Genomic DNA, 20,582 nt, shown 5'->3' on the forward strand with positions numbered 1-20,582 from the left:
TGTCAGTGAAAGTAAACGGTCGTTTAAATATGTCAACTTGTCAATTTGTTTCTAACTGATATTATATTTTGGCAATGAATCATGTATGCTGTAAATCTAAAATAATAAAAACATAAAAAATATGCAGACAAACATTTTAAAAAATGGCAAGATATACAATTCACAAAATATGTAAAATTTTAAACAATTAGTCAGGAACAGGCACCTTATATGTTTGTAATCTCTCTTCTATAAGGTTTTCACGTGTTAGCCAGCAAATGTGGTTTCCAAGATATGATGGATCCAGTCCTGAATATAGTAATTCAGTCCAGTGTTACAAGATCACGTAAAAATGAAACAAACCAGATACAAACAAGAAATGAGCAACATATTTTGCTGTTTGTTCTTGCCCTCACTGATGTCCTTTTCTTCTTTTAATTGACATAGTAAAGCCAGTAAACAATGTTGAAGAAGGAAAAGACAGTTGGGAAGATCATCCTCGACCATTTGTCAATAGAGTTTACATCAGTCAAGTCTGGGATGTTGATCTTTAGCTGTGAAGCGCGCCTCCGTAGTCGGCTCTTCTTTTGAGTCATGTGGCACTCCAGTGTGTTTCGGCCAAAGTTGTGCCTGGCCAGCCCTGCTTTGCGGTACTGTAGAGTTGAGCTGTCGTATGTCAGCATGGTATTTCTTGGGTCATTGAGACCCAGGGCCAGCTCTGAAACGCCCATGTCATTCTTGATGTCCAGGGTTCCCAAAAGGATGTTTTCATGTGGGTCCATCTGCCAAAGTAAAAGAGTCAAGTTTGTTCCACTAAAATGAATAAAAAATTGGGTTGGGTTTTACCAGCCCAGTACCCAGTACTTGTTTTACCAGCCCAGTACCAAACAGACAGACACAGAGGAACATAAGTTTGAGTATTTGTAAGCTAAAGAGCCAGATATTTCCCTCAGGAGTTGGTGAAGATCAACTCCCGAGAATACTGGACTTATGTTCAAATAAATGCTAATGCTGCTGGATGTGTAAACAAGCAAAAGTTTGGTTTGGTAACACATGATAATATGTTAATGTTGTGTTTACATCTTGTTCTGCTGCCCCCAAGTGGCCAAAAAAAAACAATAATACTAATTTAAGACACCAGTAGTTTATGCTTTCAGTAGGTCTTTGTAGTACCTTATTCTTCTGATCGCCAAGTCCAATTGCTGCATCATCCACAAAGATTGGTTCCCACATCGAGTCATGGCCATCAAGATCCCTTTGTTTCATTCTTGCATACAGGGTATCATCTCTGCCAACTACATTCCCCACCAGCCACTGGAAGCAAACAGAATCGCCATGGTTACTTGAGCAATGGAAAAGCAGAGGAAGGAGGTTGCATTTGTGTAGGTGAGTATAACTTGGCAACAGAGTACATTTTGTGAAATAATGAAATCCTTGTGTTCACAAGTGACTGCAAATACTTGTGGACATGAATTACAGTGCACAGTTTTTAGTATTGCTCTTGAATAAAGCATATTGTTATGTTTTACTTTCCTCCTTTGCCTGCACCTGATGTCACAGGATATTAATGTGACCATTTTCCCGCTCAGTTCTAGCCAGTGTTTTGTATTCAACTGAGATATATATATATATATATATATATATATAGGGGTTACTAATAAAATTTAGCTATCTAGCTAACTCTGGGACAGTCAATGACTGTCCATTGTCCCTGTTAAATAAATGAATATCAGCATGGCCATGTGCAGCCATGTTATAGTGGCCATTTCGCATCTCTGCTACTAAGTATTTGGTTCATGTGAACTGGGAGCACAATATGGGAAAGTGAACGCAACTCCTTCTATCAAGACAAAGAGCCAAGTGGCTCAGAGACCTTCTTTCCCTCTGTTTCAGCTGGCAACATGTCACATTTGGATTTCAAACAGGGATAGTACAAGCTTATTAGGCTGGCTCTACTTGGCGCAGTGAAAGCAGGAAACATTAGGTCAACCCTCCATTTGAAGTGGTGACATTTCTTTTCTTTTCTAGTTCTGAGCTCCTTAGATAGCTTTATGAATAATTAAATTAAAATTCCACTGCGAAATAAACAAAATATGTGATTCTGTGAATCTAGAGCAAAGAAAAAAAATGTTTTCACTTGGAATACCAGGAACATAGGTGCTCATCTGTAGTATGTATATGAATCTGCATAAGTTGAGGCGTTTTTTCGGAAAAATATTCTGAATCTGGGGTGAATCAAGTTTTAAGTTTAAAAATAAAATGCAGATTACCGAGGCAAGCTAAGCTGTTCTTACCTTGTTTGGATCCATCCTCATCTTTTCGTTGTTGGCTATAGCTATCTTCTCAGCTGCCCTTTTCTGACGCTGAGGGCCCCGTCCAAAGAAGATATAGTTTACCAGCGCATACTCCAGCAGAGCCAGGAAGACAAAGACGAAGCAGCCCATGAGGTACATATCTATGGCCTTGACATAGGGGATTTTGGGGAGGGTTTCTCTCAGGTGGGTGTTAATGGTAGTCATGGTGAGCACCGTGGTAATACCTGGTGGGGAAAGACCGTATTCATTACATTATGACAGAAGTGGTGTGAATCAAGAATGTTAAAATAATAATAAAAAATGAGTATTGCTTCATAAACTTCAGCAGTTGAAATTATACCACTTTTATGTAATAACCCCACATAAGTGAGGTGAGCACTCACAAATTCACTTCTTGCATTTTTCTTTTTATTAAATCAACAATCACCTGAAGCCCTCACTCACTGTACTTTTCTGACGGAGTGTGTGACAGTTTTAATCCTTCCAACTGCAAGACATCTTTGTGATAAACTTGATACCATGTCTGTGCTTGATTAAGCCTGTCAGGATCAATGAAACCGAGAGGCTTACCCCCATGACTTCAAACCATGCATTGGGAGACGAGCTAAAAGACGTGCACCTGAAGTGTTGCAGCGATTTGAAATTCAAATGTCAACCGTGGTCTTGTTCATTAGTGAAGAACTCCTACTGAGAAAAGTTGTAGCCAGTTTTCAAAAGCCTCACCCAGCGAGCTGTGACCTTAGTTACTGTCAGATTGACTGTGCATATCAATGTGTTGAGTTTGTGCTTATTATGAGTGACACGCTAACTCTTGCAAGCAGTAATTTCATTTCATGTTTTTGTTGTTTTAGCAAAGCACTGACTCTTGGATGCAGTGTGCTTACAAGTGTGTGTGTCTATGTTATTATCTATATGCAGGAATTATAAATGGCATGAAAGGCTCGATTCTACAGCTTATATATGACTTTCCATGCGTGATTAAATAATTGCGTTCTCAGCTCCTATAGCACTCACGAATCCTCCCCCACCTGTATATTCTACTTTGAAAGCACACACAGCCTTATTATTTAAGGCAATTTCTATTGAGAGTCTCAGTAAACAATTACTAAATTATTATACAGCTGTCACAAAGCTGTCAGGTGACCACTGCTCAAAATAGGATTCAGGCAATTTTCCCAAGCTGTTGCTGCAAGAGCTTAACAATAACAACAAAGGATTTCTGCAGCACAGCGCCCATGTGATTCTGACATTACAGGTCCCTTTTAATGCCTGAAACCAGGTCAGAGTAAAGTGGTTCCTCTATCTAGTGTAGATTGGGGGGTGAACGAACATTTACCAACTCTGCTGACCCTCCTCCATTATGGAGCATTACCTATTTTTTTATTAAATCCCATGCATGCCTTTCCCCCGGATCACCAAATGCAGCTCAGTCGTCAATCAGCGAAATTGCCTTGTCGACTAAAGCAAGGGATGGGTAGAAGGATGGATGAAGCAGGGTGGATGGAGTTGGGTGAAAAGAAGGCAGGGAGCTTCCAATAAACACAGAGTAAGCTAGAAGCTCAATACAAACGTCACAGGCTACATGGGGTTTACATAATCGAGGATGACGGGAGGAAATTGTGGCTCTTGAATTAGAGTGGAAACAAATCACTTCATAATACGTCTGCGGGACACAGCAACACTTGTTGTAGGCTACTGGGATGGATATTTGACCCTGTGAACACCCACAGTGATTGTAAAAGAAGTGAAACATAGTGGATCAGCACAGTGCTACTCTGCTTTCTTTAAAGACTGTATCATAGAATTAATAAAGACAAACAAAGTACAGTAATTACTTAATTTATAAAGGTAAAAAATTAAGATAAGATGAAAACTGTATAAATAGGATTCCTTACAATGAAAAGTAATGAACTTCACAGAACTAAAAAGCCTATCTTAAAGTATCTTATATGGGAAACAGGTCAAGCAGGTCTTCTACAAACTGCTTTTTGCTTTGTCAGTATATTCAGTGTTTAGATTTTTGGCAGATTTTCTTGCCTGACTTAATGTGAAATATGTTGTGAATCTTTTTCTTGCCTCCACTTGTCACCTCCAAGGTTTATTGTCGCTCTATTTGCCCTTCAAGAGAAAGACAAGTGAATGTTATGTGGTGAAATTGGTGGAAAAAATCTATGTATAGCTTATCCGTGGATTTCCTTGGTCGGTCTATTTTAGTGCCAGTGCAATCTTCTTTTAAGTGTCAATCCCTGTTTCAACGTGTCCTGCCCATCTGTCTATATCTGTATTGCAGGCCTCACCTAGAGCCACTCTGGCTGCAGAGGCGTCATAGTTGATCCAGAAGGAGACCCAGGAGAGGATGGTGATGAGTATAGAAGGCATGTATGTCTGCAGGATGAAGTACCCAATGTTTCTCTTCAGTTTAAAACTCAGGGACAGACGAGGGTAAGCACCTGCAGACGGGGGATGGGGGAAGAAAAGAAGCAAGCAGAAGCAGTGTTAGGTGATGCATTTCCACAATATTTGCCTTAGCTGCCAGGTCTCCAGGGCTTTATGTTTTCTGATTATGCTATTTTAGAGATAACTCTCCCTTACAGTGAACTTGCTGTGGTCTGAGGACATCCCAGAATATACAGAGATTACGGACATTTTGTGCATTTAATCATTAAACCTTGGTTTACAAATCATGTAGGATAACAATGTTCAAACCTCCACCGTGGTCTGACATCATGCTGCTTCTTTTTTGGTAAGAAATCTCTAACAGAAATCTTTTGGGTCCTTTACTTTTTTCTCTCTAAATAAGAAAATAGTGAAAAATCCCCAAGACAATTTCCCAGAGTTTAAGGTGATATTTTCAAATTACTTGGTTTGTCCAAACAGCCAAATAGAAAGATATTCAATTAATGAAAAGCAGCACATCCTTACGTTTCAGAAGAGGGAACCAGTGAATGTTTGGCACTTTGGCTTAACCAAAATGACCAAAACAATAGATTGATTAGAAACATTGTTGTTTATTAGTTTTCTGTGGATTGACTAAGAAATTAATTGGCAACTTGTTTCAGCACTATAGTCTTGTATGACTGTCTGAAAAGTGATACGTAAGCTTTTTTCAAGCTCTTTTATCAACATTAGGTTTCCATACTGTAAATCATTACAACTTACAGCAACTAGAGTGTGGACTAGTCTCATCCCTGGGTTGTCCATTGCAGAAACACTTGGTAAAAAGCCATATTTTTGTCTCCACTGAACTGAAGCATCAGCGCTCCCCAGAATTACCTGTCCTCCGCTGCCTGTGTTTGTACATGATATTGCAAGAGGTTTGATGGTTTGTCTGTTGAGGGTCCTCTTTTTTCTGCTTATCTCTGCTCTATTTGAAATAAACCCACATAAGGGGAAATTGTATCAGCACACATATTTCTCTCCTTAGGGAATTGGCTGTATTTTGGTTTGAGTTGCATTACAACTGAATGGGGGAAGGCACCACAAGAAGAGCTAGAATACACTGGCAATATGCGGTTTATTGGAAAGTCATGCAGAAACAGAAGAGGCGCGAGGGAGGAAGATTAAGTCTTTTTAATGAAAGCACCAACAATTCACCAGCCTCAGCTCCTCTTGGAAAGTCACCACTTAGATCTGCTATTTCAGTTAGTTAATGAGTCACCAAGACAATCACTAAATTATTTCTTTATGAAGTGAGGAAATGTAGCTTGGGTAGAAAATGACAGGACTGAGGTGCAACGGTGAATATTTATTATTCATAAGGACAACAATGACATTTCCTATCCTTGGAGTGAAACATGACACTTGCATTGGATAAATGCCAAGACACTTCTGCTGATGTTTGCATCTCTGAGTGACCCTCAGGTTGCTCCCTCCATATTGCAATAGACAGCATGTTAAAAGGGAATCCCCCGTCTACCACGTCTCTGTATGAGGCAATAAAATCAGGCGCACTGTGGGGACACACTGGGGTAGACTTACTTGCATGCATGGTAATGGACAGCAAACACACACACACACACACACACACATGCATACAAACATTGTGCATTTATCCGGAAGTGTTATGTTACTAATAGGGTTGTGTGGAATATGTGACCCCTGCAGACAAAATGAGTCCTCTCAGTGGTTGAGGCTCAACGTTCATTGCATTAATGTTCTGCTCTCATTCAATACAGTACATAGAAACTGTATTCAGCAGAACTGCTGTCCCGCTTACAATTGCTTGCTTGCATGACAAATTCATGAATATGAAAATGCAGAGCAGATGAATATTTCATTGTATCAGACAGCATTCTTTTTGTTTATTGCTGTTAAATAAGTCATGGTGTCTTCTGTCTCCCAGGACAGCCACTTCATCCGAAGGTTTGCATGTGTGTTAGTACATTTACATAACATTTTGCATTTCTGGAAATTAGTGGATGCTATTTTCATATCAATAAGAGCAAACAGTGACATGAGTCAATATTTATGAATTGCCATATTGCCCTCTTTGCCGAAGCATTATGATAATGAAATGAAATAACCCTCAGAGACAGAAAACAATGAAATAATGGAAATAAAGGAAAAGTAATAACAGTTAAGTGTGTGTGTGTGTACAAAAACATATGCTTCAAGATAATATTTATATCAGGGCTGATAATACTGGATTGCATCATGTTGCACTGATGTTGCCGTTTGTCTGTTCAACACCGTGCATTCAACTAGCACAAGCCTAACTTGCTCTCTTTTATGACTGGTGTGATTTCATGCATTTCAGCTTGTTTGTTACCTGTGGAGAAGACCACATTCTTGGAGATTAGCTTATGATCCACAATGGAGAACTGGGGCAGTTCAATCTTGTCCACCCCCGTCACAGCATTGTCTCCTCCACGCCAGTAGAACTCAATGTCATCTGTAGTGTAACCATCTGAGAAAGGGTGCAGAGAACAGGATTTGTTGAGGATTGTTAATGGTTTGTATATTTGCTCATAATCACGTCCCATCTGGATCCCATACAGTCCAGTTAATCAATCACTTAGCACAACTCAGTTTGCATTTTGGTTAACTGACTAAAAATAGTAACCGCAAGGAAATGATGCCTCTTGTATCCTACTTAAATATTTGTGTATATGCATTTACAGTATGAATACATTTGCTTGTTTGCTACTAACACTCACTGACTTAGGTGGCGCCAGATCCATCTATCCCACAATTACCTGCATATTGTATTTTAAGAGGAAAAAGGTGCAGGCTAAAATTGGACTAGACTGGTGACAATGAATGGAAGTTAGTGAGCCTGGCATCTAATTGACATTATACTGTCAAGTAGCAACTCTGTTATAATTATTCAGTTAATGTGGGTGGTAAAAAAATCTTTTTTGTGCTTGGACAACTACCAGCATTAAGTATTTCACCTATTATTGTTATTATTATTATTTAATATTAGAAATTATCCACTTGTGTGCTCTTGACTCTTCTTGACCCCTCACTTGTGATCAAGTACTCCTACACACATTAAGCTGCCCAGTACAACCACAGTCTACAGTGGGCCACTAAGCAGCTCCATAACAGTTCCATGCCTTGTTCAAGCGCACCTTAATATCAACTTCTGAGGTACCAATGTGCAAGGCACATGCTGATGTCTACTGTATTCTTGACAATAGCTGAATTATGAAAAAGCCTGTTAAACTATAAATTATGAAATCAAGTTAAGCTTATAACATTCCATATAGTAGCTGAGGGAACCCCTTATATATGGGACTAAATATATATGAGTCAACTTTATTATGTTTTGTCCCATGAGCAACTAAATTATTAAATACCATGAGCAAGAAATGATTAAATAACCAGGCTTGGCATCCATTTTCATAACTAAAACCTAGTAAAATCTACAAAGGGACAAGAAGGAAGTCCATTAATATTAATCTGAACCAAAGCTACTCGCTCTGTTGCTCTTATTTTGGCCAAATCAGTGGAGACATGGACAGCAAAGCGGCCAGTGGGCAGGAGAAATAAATGATTGAGTAACATGGTACTCTGTAGTTATAGCTGAAGACAAGTTTAAAAAAAAAAAAAAGGCAAGAAGAAAAGTAGAAATTTTTCATTAGACCATGAAACGTGGCTCTTGCATAATCCACTGCCTACTGTCTGCTCTGGTGCAGTTGTCATGTCTGCTGACTTCAGGGCATAAGAGTATTGGTCTCAGAGAGAGGAGAGGAAGGAGATGAGAAGACGAGGAGGGACAGGAGACAGCTGGGATTAGAGCACTTTTTTTTTTAGAAGGCTGGTTCACCATTAAAGTCAAACTAAAACTATGTGAAACTCAAGTAAAACAGCAATTTGCAAAGCAATATATAAAAAGGGTATATTATCACCATGTGAGTCGTGTCGTGTTCATGTGTTTGAATGCCTCTTTCAATAGTCTTGAAGTTGTCTTGAGGCCTCCCTCTCACAGCAGAAGTCATCACGATAATAAAACATGGCATACTGCAGTATAAAAGCTAGACATGTACTGCAGCCAAGCTTGTATAAAACATGGATGGCATTATTGCTTTCCCATTTTGGCTTTCTTTAGGGCTACAAAAGGGTTGAGAAGTGACACAAAGCCTTTAGGCTTCTTATAATGCAACACAGTTAGGATGTTAGGGCACTATATTTTGCAGCGCTAGATTATATCAGAGTTCTGACAGCTCATCACAAAGAGTGTATCAGCGTGTGAACTTGCTCAGCTGAGAGGTAGGTGGAGAAGACTTCCAATACACTTTGCTGCCTCAAGACAAACAACTAAATATTGCAGTCTTACCATAAAACTGATACAACTGTACAGTCGCTTCCAATGTGCATGTGTAGTATGGTCAGGTTTTAGGTAACAGCAGGAGATGGATTAAATCGCGTCTGTTTTCAGTATGTCAACATGCAACTTAATAATAATTTGTTGTTAAAACTGCATGTTTGATGCAATGGGGATTTGCATGCATGTTAGTCGTGTTTGCCTGAGTGATTATTGTTATATCATTTGATTGCATGCGTGGAAGTTGACTCTCCTTTTTTGCATTAGTGTGTGTGACCATTACTCTGTTGAATGTTGATGATGGGGAGATTTAGCAGCTAGAAAGTGAATTATCATGCTTGATTTGCGTCAGTATGTACATTATGCGTGTGTGTGTGGGATGGCGGTGATGACGGGGCCGGGCTGGATGAGGAATGAAAGCATGTTTGACAGAACAATTTAAAGGGAACTCCCACGCTGTTTCATCTATTAATGCATACAATGTAGACCGTTATACCACACCTCCTTTCTCCTCTCCTCTTCCTCCTATGGCGTTTTCTCCTTTTCTCCCCCATTCTCCTCTTCTAACTTGTTCTGTTTTTATCTCCCTTTCTCCCACCACTTTTTTCCATTTGATTGCACCCCACTCCTTCTCTCCTCTCGGTTATTTCTCTGTCATAACTACCATTATGTGTCCATCTATCTTTCACACTACCTTCCCTCTTCTTATCCATCCCCCATACCCTGCTCTGCTTAATTAATACTTGTGTGACCTATTTAGTTGCTCTGAATTATTAAAGCAGACTCTTCAGTGGCTGCTTTCAACACCCTCACACTCTGACATCTCTTGTTCCTCTTGACGAAAGGAGAGTTGGGTACTCACTGCATTCGACTATACTGCCTTTTTCTCTCTCTAAAATAATGTATATCCAAAACATTCAGTTACAATATAGTTTGTGTTGTCAAATCACAGCATCATCATCACTTCACATAAGAGGTAATCAATACAATTTCAAAATGTATTCCAAAGGCACTAAGTAGCCAAAGGAAGGATGGTAAAATGAGATTTATGTGTTCTCTTCTCTTAGATCCAGGAAAAAGCCTGGCAACTGCATTTTGAACCAACTGCAGACGATTAAGTGCTTCTCTACTAAGTGCAGAGTATAAGGAAATTATATTAGTCGAGATGGGATGAAATAAAGGCAGGTCAGGTCAGGGGCAGACAGAAATAACTTAATTTTGGATACATTTCTTAAGTGATAAAACTGCGACTGAATAACTCCCTCTACTTGAGATTCAACATTTAAATTTGAGTCAATATGTTAAGTCCCAGAGGATCGTCCCCAGAGGATGAAAGCTCATTTTATTGGTGACCCCCTGATCTTTCCTCTTGTGCCACCACTGGGGACAAATTTCCACTTGTACACAGGATATATCAAAATGTAAGGGATCTGCCATTACATTTACAACAATCATTCTACCTGGAGGATGAACCCTTTCTACTTTGCACATTTCATGAGCTTTCCTTTTGCACCACCTCACACTAAAATTTTTCCAACTTTTCCAATGATGTATCTCAGGATCTAGCAGGCAGATTGCTATGCACATTCTGGATCCCAATAGGATGAAACCTTTTGATTTTAATGATCCAGTGGCCTTTCCTCTGGCACCTCAGGAGAAGCGACAATTTAAGCATAACATAGAAGATATATTGTTAGTTCCATCCATCCAACACTTTTGTATCATGCGGTGTTATGCACATCAAAGCCTCTCTAGGGGCAACTAACACGATTATTTATGTCATAAGAAACTGACAACACACAACAACTACACTCAGACCTGTGTGTACACTTCCAGCAAAGAGAAGTGAATTCCTTTGTGTTAACCGTGCACATATCAGGGTCAATGATTCGATCCGGTCCTCGTATTTTTGATTGTCCAGCTACCCAATCCACTTAAACCTATTGTTTCTATGTCACTGAGGCTGACTTTGCAATTGCGTCACTTCGGTTTCATAGTAAAGTTATTACATCACAGTGGTTGTGGCACAGATAATTTGTCCTGATTCCCATCCTGCATGAAATTAACTGAAAAGAGTGAAGACAGTGAGAAAAAAATAGAAAGAGACATGATCTGCAATATATCACAGACAAGAGAGAGTTAGTCTACAGTATATCTATTAACTACGAAACAATGAAATGAGAAAAGAGGAAATTAGCTCCTTGATTCCCCAGTGGGATGAGAAGCAAACTCATCCCTTCAGTACAAAAAAAGAAAAAAAAAAATATGGGTGTGACAATATGTATTTTACGCTAGCACAAAGGCTTCTCTCGTGGATTCCAAAGTCTGGGAGCGTTGGCAGGCCAAAAATAAATGAAATTGTTCTCGATAGCATCAGAGGAGATAGCAATACAATACTAAAGCTATTTAACTGGGACTCTGGCATATCTCCCTGACCAAATCTGACTCCAGGCCTTTTTATCGAGCTTATGAAATAATGTCTCAGTTGATTTGTTTTAATAGGCAAAGAAGGATTTTGGAGGGAGATAAAACACTGGCTTTGATATTGCTCTAGGCAAAACATAATCAGGGATAACAAAGTTTTTTTTAAACTTCTAAATGGTGCATACCTGTAATAAAACTCAGAAAATAGCGCACAGTTTTTAATATGTAATAAACACTGTTGTCATTGTGACATACATTTTAAAGGCCATGCAGAACCACTAACAACAATGACAAAAAAAAAACTTTTTATCTGATTCTTTTTATCACGTCTATAATGAGAACAGACAGCTTTTTACTATTACAATGGCTGCAAACCTCACTGGAGAACAGCACCTTAAAATCAAAAGATGTCACAACAGATGTCTAATTGATTCACCATGAACAGTAAAATTGCTGCTCCACCAAACAAGCCTTTAAGTTAGTCCAAGAAGCACACAAGGACTCTAAGGGAGTGAGAGTAAATAATGATACACTGAACTACACAGTTCAACCTAAACAGACTTGACTAAACAACTTGAACCTAAACAGACTACCATTTACAATGCAAGGTTTGGGAAACCTGGCTCTTTCCATAGTTTGCACACAACTAAATGCATATTAATAGACACTGATTTGTGGTAAGAGGCAAACACATACATACATGGATACACAAAAACATCCTCACACACACACACACACACACACACACACACACAAATGGACATGTCAAATGAAACCCCTGAGCAACTGCCTGCCTCGCTCTGTCTCCCCTGTGAGCTGAGGAGGCTACTCCACTCTTAAATATGTCTCAGATGAATTTTTGATTCCACGCAGTTCAAAGCGACTTTAATGTTATTCCTGGTGTCCAATTAAAAATGTCTTCAAACTTTTGCAGTACACAGCAAGCTGCAGCTGACTGCATGCCCGGACAGGGACAGAACATCTGAAGATAAGATAAATAAATAAGCCATGGCAAGCCCAAGTGTAGAAACCATTCACGACTCAGAGGATGTGTGCATTTTCTAAAAAATGAGCTCTGATTGGCACAGATAGCAAGAGAGAGATAGACAGTGGAAGTGGCTCTGTCCATATGATGTGGATCGCTGGTGCAGAAAATATAACTATTACTCGGTAGAGATGCTGTAATGAAATGATAGTTTCATTGTGAGTGCACAGCAACTCGGTGAAATAACAGTTGTGATGTGCCTTTCACTCCCCTCTCAGTGTATACAGAAATAAACAGGGATGTCTTTGTTTTAGCATACATGTGTGAGGATACGAAAGTATCGGTGATTGCAAGTTTATCTTCATTTGTGTTTGACTTTCTCTCTCAGTGCCTTTTCTTAGCAGCTTCACTTAAATTCCCAGTTTTGCAGTCTCCTGAAAAGCCATCTGCAATCACACCTATGCTAAAGCTAAAGCAGCCAATCAGAGCAAAAATGCTTCTGCGTAGTATTCAGTGTTTCACGGCTGAGTGACCCTACTCTTGTTATGATTTATTGAAAAGGTGTACAGCTGCTTTACTTGTGAAGTCAATGTTACATCTTTGATTAGAATCTGCTTCCTGTGAAGGCAGTGCGACTGTATAGCAGTGTATATACTGTACATGGTAAACTGCATTACTGTAACAGTGACCCAGAACGTTAGGGGTTTAACCCTTTTTGAATAATTCAAGGGATGGTATTTCCTTGCACTGACATAAAAATCTTGTGTGGCTTACTACACTATAGTTGAAGTCCTGGATTACGCATGCATTATAGAGACGCTGAGCAAGTAACAAAACAAATGCAGGGTGACAGGGCTTGGCTTGCAAGGTTAGAAACCCAACCCTTCTCCTATGCTGCAACTGAACGTGAGGCTGAGGTTGTGTGGTATTAAAGCCAAGTTTACCGCGCCTCATAATAAAGATAAGCCAGCAAATACGATGTATTGTTGTTATGAAGTCCTTGGAGCAGTAACAGCATTACAGATAACAGAAGAGTCTGAGGAACAAGGCCATATTTTCTGTACCATCTATCATATAAAGAATTCATATCCAGAGTGTAGTAATTCATATCCCTTGAATCTATCTTAGTTATGGCCTATGTTTATAGGTGCAGAGCTCTATGTGAGTTATGAGCAAAGAGTTAACATACTGTCCCGAAGCTCTCCATGGATGATAGGTTGAGGATGTGAGAACCCAGTGAAATTTAAACTAGAGGTAGAACTTCTCTTTCAGAATTAACCACACCCTGTGTTTAATAACATTATCTCTGCTGTGTTGAAGTTCTGGCCATATCTTGAAACTTTTATCTAAACACATAACTTTACTTCAGAGACTGGCAACCATATCACACCCTGTTATGATTTGTTAAAGGGACCACCTTTACTGTGGTGTTATATAGTGTTTTTCTCTTGTCTGCATGCGACAGTGATATAGATCAAGCTCCTCTAAGCTGTGAGTGACAGGCCACTCTTAAAGATTCCCTGTGGAGTTTTTGACCTCTAGTGGTGCTATGGATGTTTTTCTATAAGATGGCCCCCGTTTTGTTTGTCAAAGATGCACATACATGCACTTGTACACACCCAGATGCCGCAGTACACAGTCCTACAAATTGTTTCCCACTATTCCACTGATCTACAGTTGGTGGTAACACACACAAAATGCAGCAATGCATCGACAAAGGTGGAAAATGAAAACTGCAAGCTAGTAAACATGGATGTAAATGATGCTGGATTTTAAATATGTAAAAAATCAGCTTTGCAAATGAGGAAGGAAAGACATTTGACATGTTTGTTAGCGCTCAAGGATACACTGTTTTGCTGAGTAACACTGAATGTAAACATAACTTGTTTACAACAAAACACAACCCCTTTAAATTGTGGGAGGAGGGGTCAAATTGTTGCGTAGTAAATTACTTTTAAAGTTGGTGCACTCATGGACGTGAGTGTGTTCCCATTGGTAAACTGTGATGTCAGCAGTGAATAAGAAATCTTATATGAAACCTTTTTTGTTGTTCTGTATTATTTGTATGCTTTGTATCTGTCTGGCTCACCCTGTATTTACCTGAGCAGGTGGTAGGTTCCAGTTAAGTAAGCCTGAGAAGATAAAATGCCTGTCATTAGTCAGTAGTGGGAGAGCAGGTGGCAGCTTGCTGTGCTTTTTTTGTTGAAGTTGTTTTAATTTAACTGCCCAGGATTTGTTTTTTCCTCTGTTTCATTAATATTTTCCTAATAAATTCCATCTCTTTGAACAGAGTCCTGCCTGGGGCTGTTTCCAGCATCCCCTTTAAGTTGTCCAGTGCCAATCAATATCTACAACTCTTTAAACAAGGTTGTGGAACTATGTGAGATAGTTTAGCTCGAGCGTCTAGGAAGGTGGTAGACTCAGCAGTCATGAGGATTTCCCAGAGGTGATGTCTTTAATTTACAGTGTTTTCCATTTATATAATAATAAAAAATACAAAGGAAACTAAGAAAATTAGCTCTTTGCAACTCAAACTAACAGCACATCTGAATGGCAACACAGCCTCCCCTCTCTCTCTCCACAGCAACAACCAACTGACTATTTATAGGTGTTTATATTTATGGGTGTTCCATATTAACAAAAAGCCTGCTTCAGCCAGTACTAAACCAAAAGTGGGTGAACTACACATAAACTTATAATCAGAAAATCAAACACCATTCACAAGCTTAGACCACAGCTCATTAACCCTACTGAATGGCTCTTTAACAGTAAATAATTCCTAAAACATTACTTGGACTGTGTAAGAGAAACAGAAAAAACCTTTCTACAAAAAAGAAAACCCCTCCATTTGGTTTGACCCAATGATGTCAGCCATGACATCACCAACACTATAAAAATCAGGAAATGCTGGGCAGCCCCCTCCCAAACATTAGTCCTCAACGCTGGGCCCAAACAAAGGAACAAACAATTAAACCACGTTCAAACTTTGCAACTTAGATAAAGGTAACTGAAACTAACTTATGACTGTGTGTTGGCTTTAACCTACATATGCTTTGATGTGACCTGTAACCTAATGCTAACACCAACAAACCCCGGGATAGTAAGTGATGCAATGTTACAAAAGCAATGGTAAATTATAGCAAAAGGAACACATGTAGAAAATGATAATGTAATGTGTAAGACTAACCCAGAAGGGACAAGTGGTGAGTGGTCAAAATTCTCACCCACTGTCACAAACTACACATTGATTGTCATTAAACCCATTCAATTCCATCAATTCTATACGTCACATGCAATCATACAAGGTACAATCACAGCAAAATGCAAAAACGTCCCATTTAATATGATCATATTATGATCTGATTAAAATAAACCACAGTTGACAGTTAAGGAAACAGAACACAAACTGCAGTATCCAGTGTCAGACACTATCACAATGCTGTGCACTGTTTATTAAGTTATCTTATTCTTTATTCTTACAAAACAATCCCAAAATGGGTGAGCAATTTGTGAATCCACCAAACCATTAGTCACGGGCAGGATGGGAAAGGTCCCTGGGCTATCCAGAACATTTACATCTCTCCATCCCCACGGCTGTAAGCATGAGGTTTTCTATTTTTCTGTTCCCTCCCTTTGTGTGATCCTCTCATTCATGTCAAACATGCTGATCAAGTGATGAGTGCATTCAGGACAGAAAATCATGAATGAGATTAAAATGGTACAATTAGGAGGGGGTATTGGTGGGCAAAAAGGCAAAGACTTGTGCATATAGTGGAGTATACAATGGAAACTATACTCAAGTATTTCTTGAATTAGCTGTGTAAGTTGGGAAACAAGAGGAATTTGAAATGATTAATACTCTATTGAGATTTTTTGTGCATGGTAACAGATGAATGAACTCCTTTGTAGAATTGAAAACAATACGTTGGCTCCATCCCCCGTTTGCACAAAATACCCATGCTGATACATGGAAATGTTGAAAAAGCTTGTTATTGTGTGATTAAAAGTTGGTAATTAAACCAGGGTCAGCAATTTAACTTTTGCCTAAAGTCATTAGAGAAGGTCAGCATGAAGAGATGAAAGTATGATCCATAAATTAAAGTTCTTGGACGTTTTATATTCAACCTGTCAAAGCTTATTAAATCACAGGCATCACTCAGTGGCTCAATATTGGGATATTAGGAGACATTGGAGCAATCAAACTCACTGGAAACAAGCCAACAGATAAAAAAAAGTATGAAATTATGACACTGGCAAATGTGTGAAAGAAGAGAAGGGAGGGGGCAGATGAAGAGAGAGTGAAGAGGAGACCAGACACATTCAGGGATTTAGAGGAGAGAAAGAGCACAGCTGCATAAAAATCAACCATCCAACCCAATGAGCGGAGTCACTGAAGGCAAAACTAGATCTGAGACAGTCCAAACCAGCAGAGAGCCCCTTCATACTGCTGCTCCATGAGCCCTTCTCTTCTGGGGCTCAGATGAAACAAAAGAGCGGACGTGTGTGTGTTTTTGTTTTGAAATTTTTAGCTGCCGGGCACATCACATTTTCAAGTGCCTGTGATGTGCAGACATGTACTATACACACACACACACACACACACACACACACAACTGCAGTTACTACTCCCCAGCCAGTGTGTTTTAAACGTGGTGGGAGAAAGCCTATCACCAAATTAAAAGAGAGGGATGTGTGCTCGAGTTGCTGATAACTAGCTGTGTTGTGAGACAGTCATTTGTAAACAGCCAATGTCCCTCTCTGTCTCCCCCTCACTTGCCTACCATCAATCCCCTGAACTATGTTCAAACAAGTACTTTAAATTTACATTGCACAGTGTGAGGTAACATTTGCAGTTCAAGCTCTACACCATCTTACCAGGGGCATACCAAATTCCCAATTAGGTTTGATTAAGGAGTTTTTTGCTCGTTGCTCCTGAGAAACTACGGATGAGCAGTCTTGTGTATAGTAGTGTCAGCATGAAGGTCATCCTCTCTACTGCTTCAGTACTTTTCTAATTTCTCCCTGGGCTGTGGCCCCATATGTAGCATTGGCGTTTCTAAATGTGAGAATCAGAAAAGGAGGCACAAGGGTTTCTTTGTTTTTTCCCTCCGAATGAGATGGCAAAAATGTTGCTCTTTGCTCTGATGAATAAAATGAGAAACATGTCCTGTATGAATAAACACTTCATGATAAACAGAATGATGGGTTTATGGTATCATATTCAGGACTGAGATGCCGGAAAATGAGAAACGTAAGACATAGTAATTGTAGCGCCACGTCACCATGAGTCAAAGATGAAGTCAAGAAGTGTAGAGTTGTAGAGATTTGCCAACATAAGGCACAGTATAGTCCCCAGGGCTGTGTTATAGGTGTTCACAGAAGTCAATGTCTCTATTTGTACTTCATTTGACAGCAGATAGCTTGAGAGCAGATGGCTGTATTTGTACAAAACTATAGATGGGAGCCAGTAACCTCTCTTTCACTAGATTTCACTAGCACATGAATGCACCATCAGTAAGCTGTACAGTTTTCAACTTACACTCTCAACTGCATCACAATCCAATGGTAAGGTAACGTACAGTATCTAGGATTTTTCACTGTCAAGGATGACCTAGCATAAGTAGATTGTTATAGTGTACTGCAATGAAAGGAGCCAGATGAAAAGGTACACATTCAACATCTATCTCCTACCTAGTGTGCAAAATATGTGTCAGTAGAGAATATGTGTTTTTTCAGGCAGCATAAAACATGCAAAAACACAAGGTTGGACATTAAGACAATAGTCATTTTAGTGAAATACAACTACAGTTTTCTTATAGGCCTCAGGATATAAGTTATATTAAACAATTCAGAAAGATTCAAATATTTGAAATACTTGTGTTAAACATATAAAACAAAACTTGCAGAATAGGAATATGACTAAAATAAGACTGTCAACATGGATCGACAAATAGAGACGTGAGGAACATCCCCTGCAGGCCCATAATGTGAGTTGGTCATTAGAAACAATGGCCCCTAATTTCAGGTTCACTAGGGGTTAATGACAAGCGGGAGAACCTCTGCCACTGGATAACTGCTTACCTTTAACAGTCTTACGCTTGCACACAGCATTCCTAAGTCCATGCTAAGAAGTGGCAGTGATGGACAGACAGGCTAGAGGAAAAGGGCAGTGATTTTGTATCTTTGATGGACAATTTAGATTTGCTGTGATGCAACTGTACTGTTATCAGTAAAGGAGAGGGGGAGGCCTGTGTAGCTGGGGGTCACTTAGTCAAACCTGTTGAAAAACAGGTTTAATTGGTTTGTCCCCTCCTGCTTCCCTTCAACCAATTGGCCTAACAGCTGACACACAAGGATGTTTCTCATCCCATTCCGCATCTCTTTTACACTAATCTGCCACAGCTTGATTTTAATTCCCTCTCTGTTGGCATTCTCTCTTTCCTAAGTTTTTTGGGATATTTCTACTGCCAACTTAACTGTACCTATTTCAAGCCCAGATGGCCTCAATCTTTCATATTGAAGATGGACATAATGTGTGTTTTAATTCAGTGTTCAACAAACTCTTTTCATGGCAATTATAGAATTTGATGCAATATGTAAAACATTTGGAGAGCCTTATGTGCACATCATGCACCAAGCAAAACACATTCTAGTCCATTAGCTGACTACCGTACTGTAGAGCCGTCATGCATTCCTGTACCCACACTCTCACAGAACTCAGCAGACTGTTGCTGGACAAATGATCTGTATCTGGATACAGCACAATTTGTGGATGTGACTATGGAGCTGTGTGCACCCTTAGCCTTGCATACAGAAAGGCTCCAGGTCTGGAATTGCCGGAGAAGGTCATCATGGAGGCACCGGGATAATATCTTTATAACAATGACAAAGCAGGCACTTTTATGACGAACACTTTGCTAGTAGTATCAGGCCTCTACTAAACTTTACTGTATTGTGCAATCTTGAGTTCACAAAAACTCACCTAAACCGCCTCCTTTGCTCCTTACGCTCTATTTCCCTTTGTACTCCAGCTCCAGCTGTAGGCCTTCCAGCTCACTCGCACAGTTAAGTGCAACACCCTTTAGCCATCTCTATATGGAAGCTACATTTGGATGCATTTACAGCTATCCAGTTGAGTTCTGACTAAGCTTGTGTTTAACCATCTTAGTTTGTGAGCAAATTTGATTTTCCTCATGATGGTGGATGAATGGCAAGATCACCCCTTCTACCTCGCAACTACTTCCATCCTTCTCTAGTGTGCCACCAAGTAAGGGAGTTGGGTTTTTAGCATTAGAGCAGCAGTTAACATCAGGGCAGTCAGCTGTGTTGGACAACATCCCGCACAAGTGAAGTTATAAAGAAAGGAGAGGAATGTGAACCTACCATTTTAGGTTTTACTAATAATACTGTTACAAAATCTTAAATGAAACTACAGACATCCAGTATTTAATTTTTATTTCGTTATCAAATATATGAAAAGCTATGCATAGAAAAACTAAAAGACACTTATGGAGATACAACAACATACAAAGGTCCTGGGATGCATTCAAACCTTAAAACACAGTACGACGTGGTTAAATGGTAGGTGCCGTAGAGGTGCCACAGCACCCCTAGGAAACCAATCATGTCGTAAATTGTTGTCATTTGAAACTAGGCTGCAGCTTTGAGCTTTGGACAGCATTAGCAATTAGCTCTCATTTATCACTTCAGCACCATGGACAGCGCAGATTACATAAAGTAGTCCACCCGTCTAGTGAAGGTAGAGGGACTCATTGAGCTATGACCATTAGCTAATTTGATAAGGGGGCTATATGGTGTTAATAATGGATCTTCCACACCAAACTGTGATGAAATGGATCAAAATACAAATAAGGCTGATTTAAACTATTTTACATAAATTCCCACTTATTGTTCCAAAATCTGTGCAATAAAACACTAATACTAATAGTGTTTATCTAAGCTGAATATTTCTTTCTAGAAGAGCAGCTGAGAGTATATTTAGGAAGGAAAGAATGGTTCTACTTTTACCAAGGGAAATAGAGTAAATTGGATGGGAAGGATTATGTTCAAAATATAACAATTCTGCGTAAATCCTTATAACACATTAGAG

At 39.4% G+C, this 20,582-nt stretch overlaps 1 protein-coding gene across 2 annotated transcripts in view; it reads right to left on the reverse strand.

Annotated features, from left to right (window-relative positions):
* Positions 1-413: 413 nt before the first annotated feature.
* Positions 414-20,582, reverse strand: part of LOC139294802 (gamma-aminobutyric acid receptor subunit beta-2) — a 58,110-nt gene continuing 37,941 nt past the window's right edge. Inside the window, exons 6-10 of one of the 2 annotated variants that reach the window (XM_070916733.1) lie at positions 7,063-7,200; positions 4,592-4,744; positions 2,274-2,518; positions 1,154-1,293; positions 414-789 (exon numbers count right to left, since the gene is read on the reverse strand). In XM_070916733.1, the coding sequence (XP_070772834.1) occupies positions 414-789; positions 1,154-1,293; positions 2,274-2,518; positions 4,592-4,744; positions 7,063-7,200 (1,052 nt within the window). The remainder of the gene's footprint in view (positions 790-1,153; positions 1,294-2,273; positions 2,519-4,591; positions 4,745-7,062; positions 7,201-20,582) is intronic. The other variant, XM_070916734.1, reaches the window with a different exon arrangement.

Source organism: Enoplosus armatus, chromosome 13, assembly GCF_043641665.1.
Source record: "Enoplosus armatus isolate fEnoArm2 chromosome 13, fEnoArm2.hap1, whole genome shotgun sequence".
In the NCBI taxonomy this organism is placed as follows: Eukaryota; Metazoa; Chordata; class Actinopteri; order Centrarchiformes; family Enoplosidae; genus Enoplosus; species Enoplosus armatus.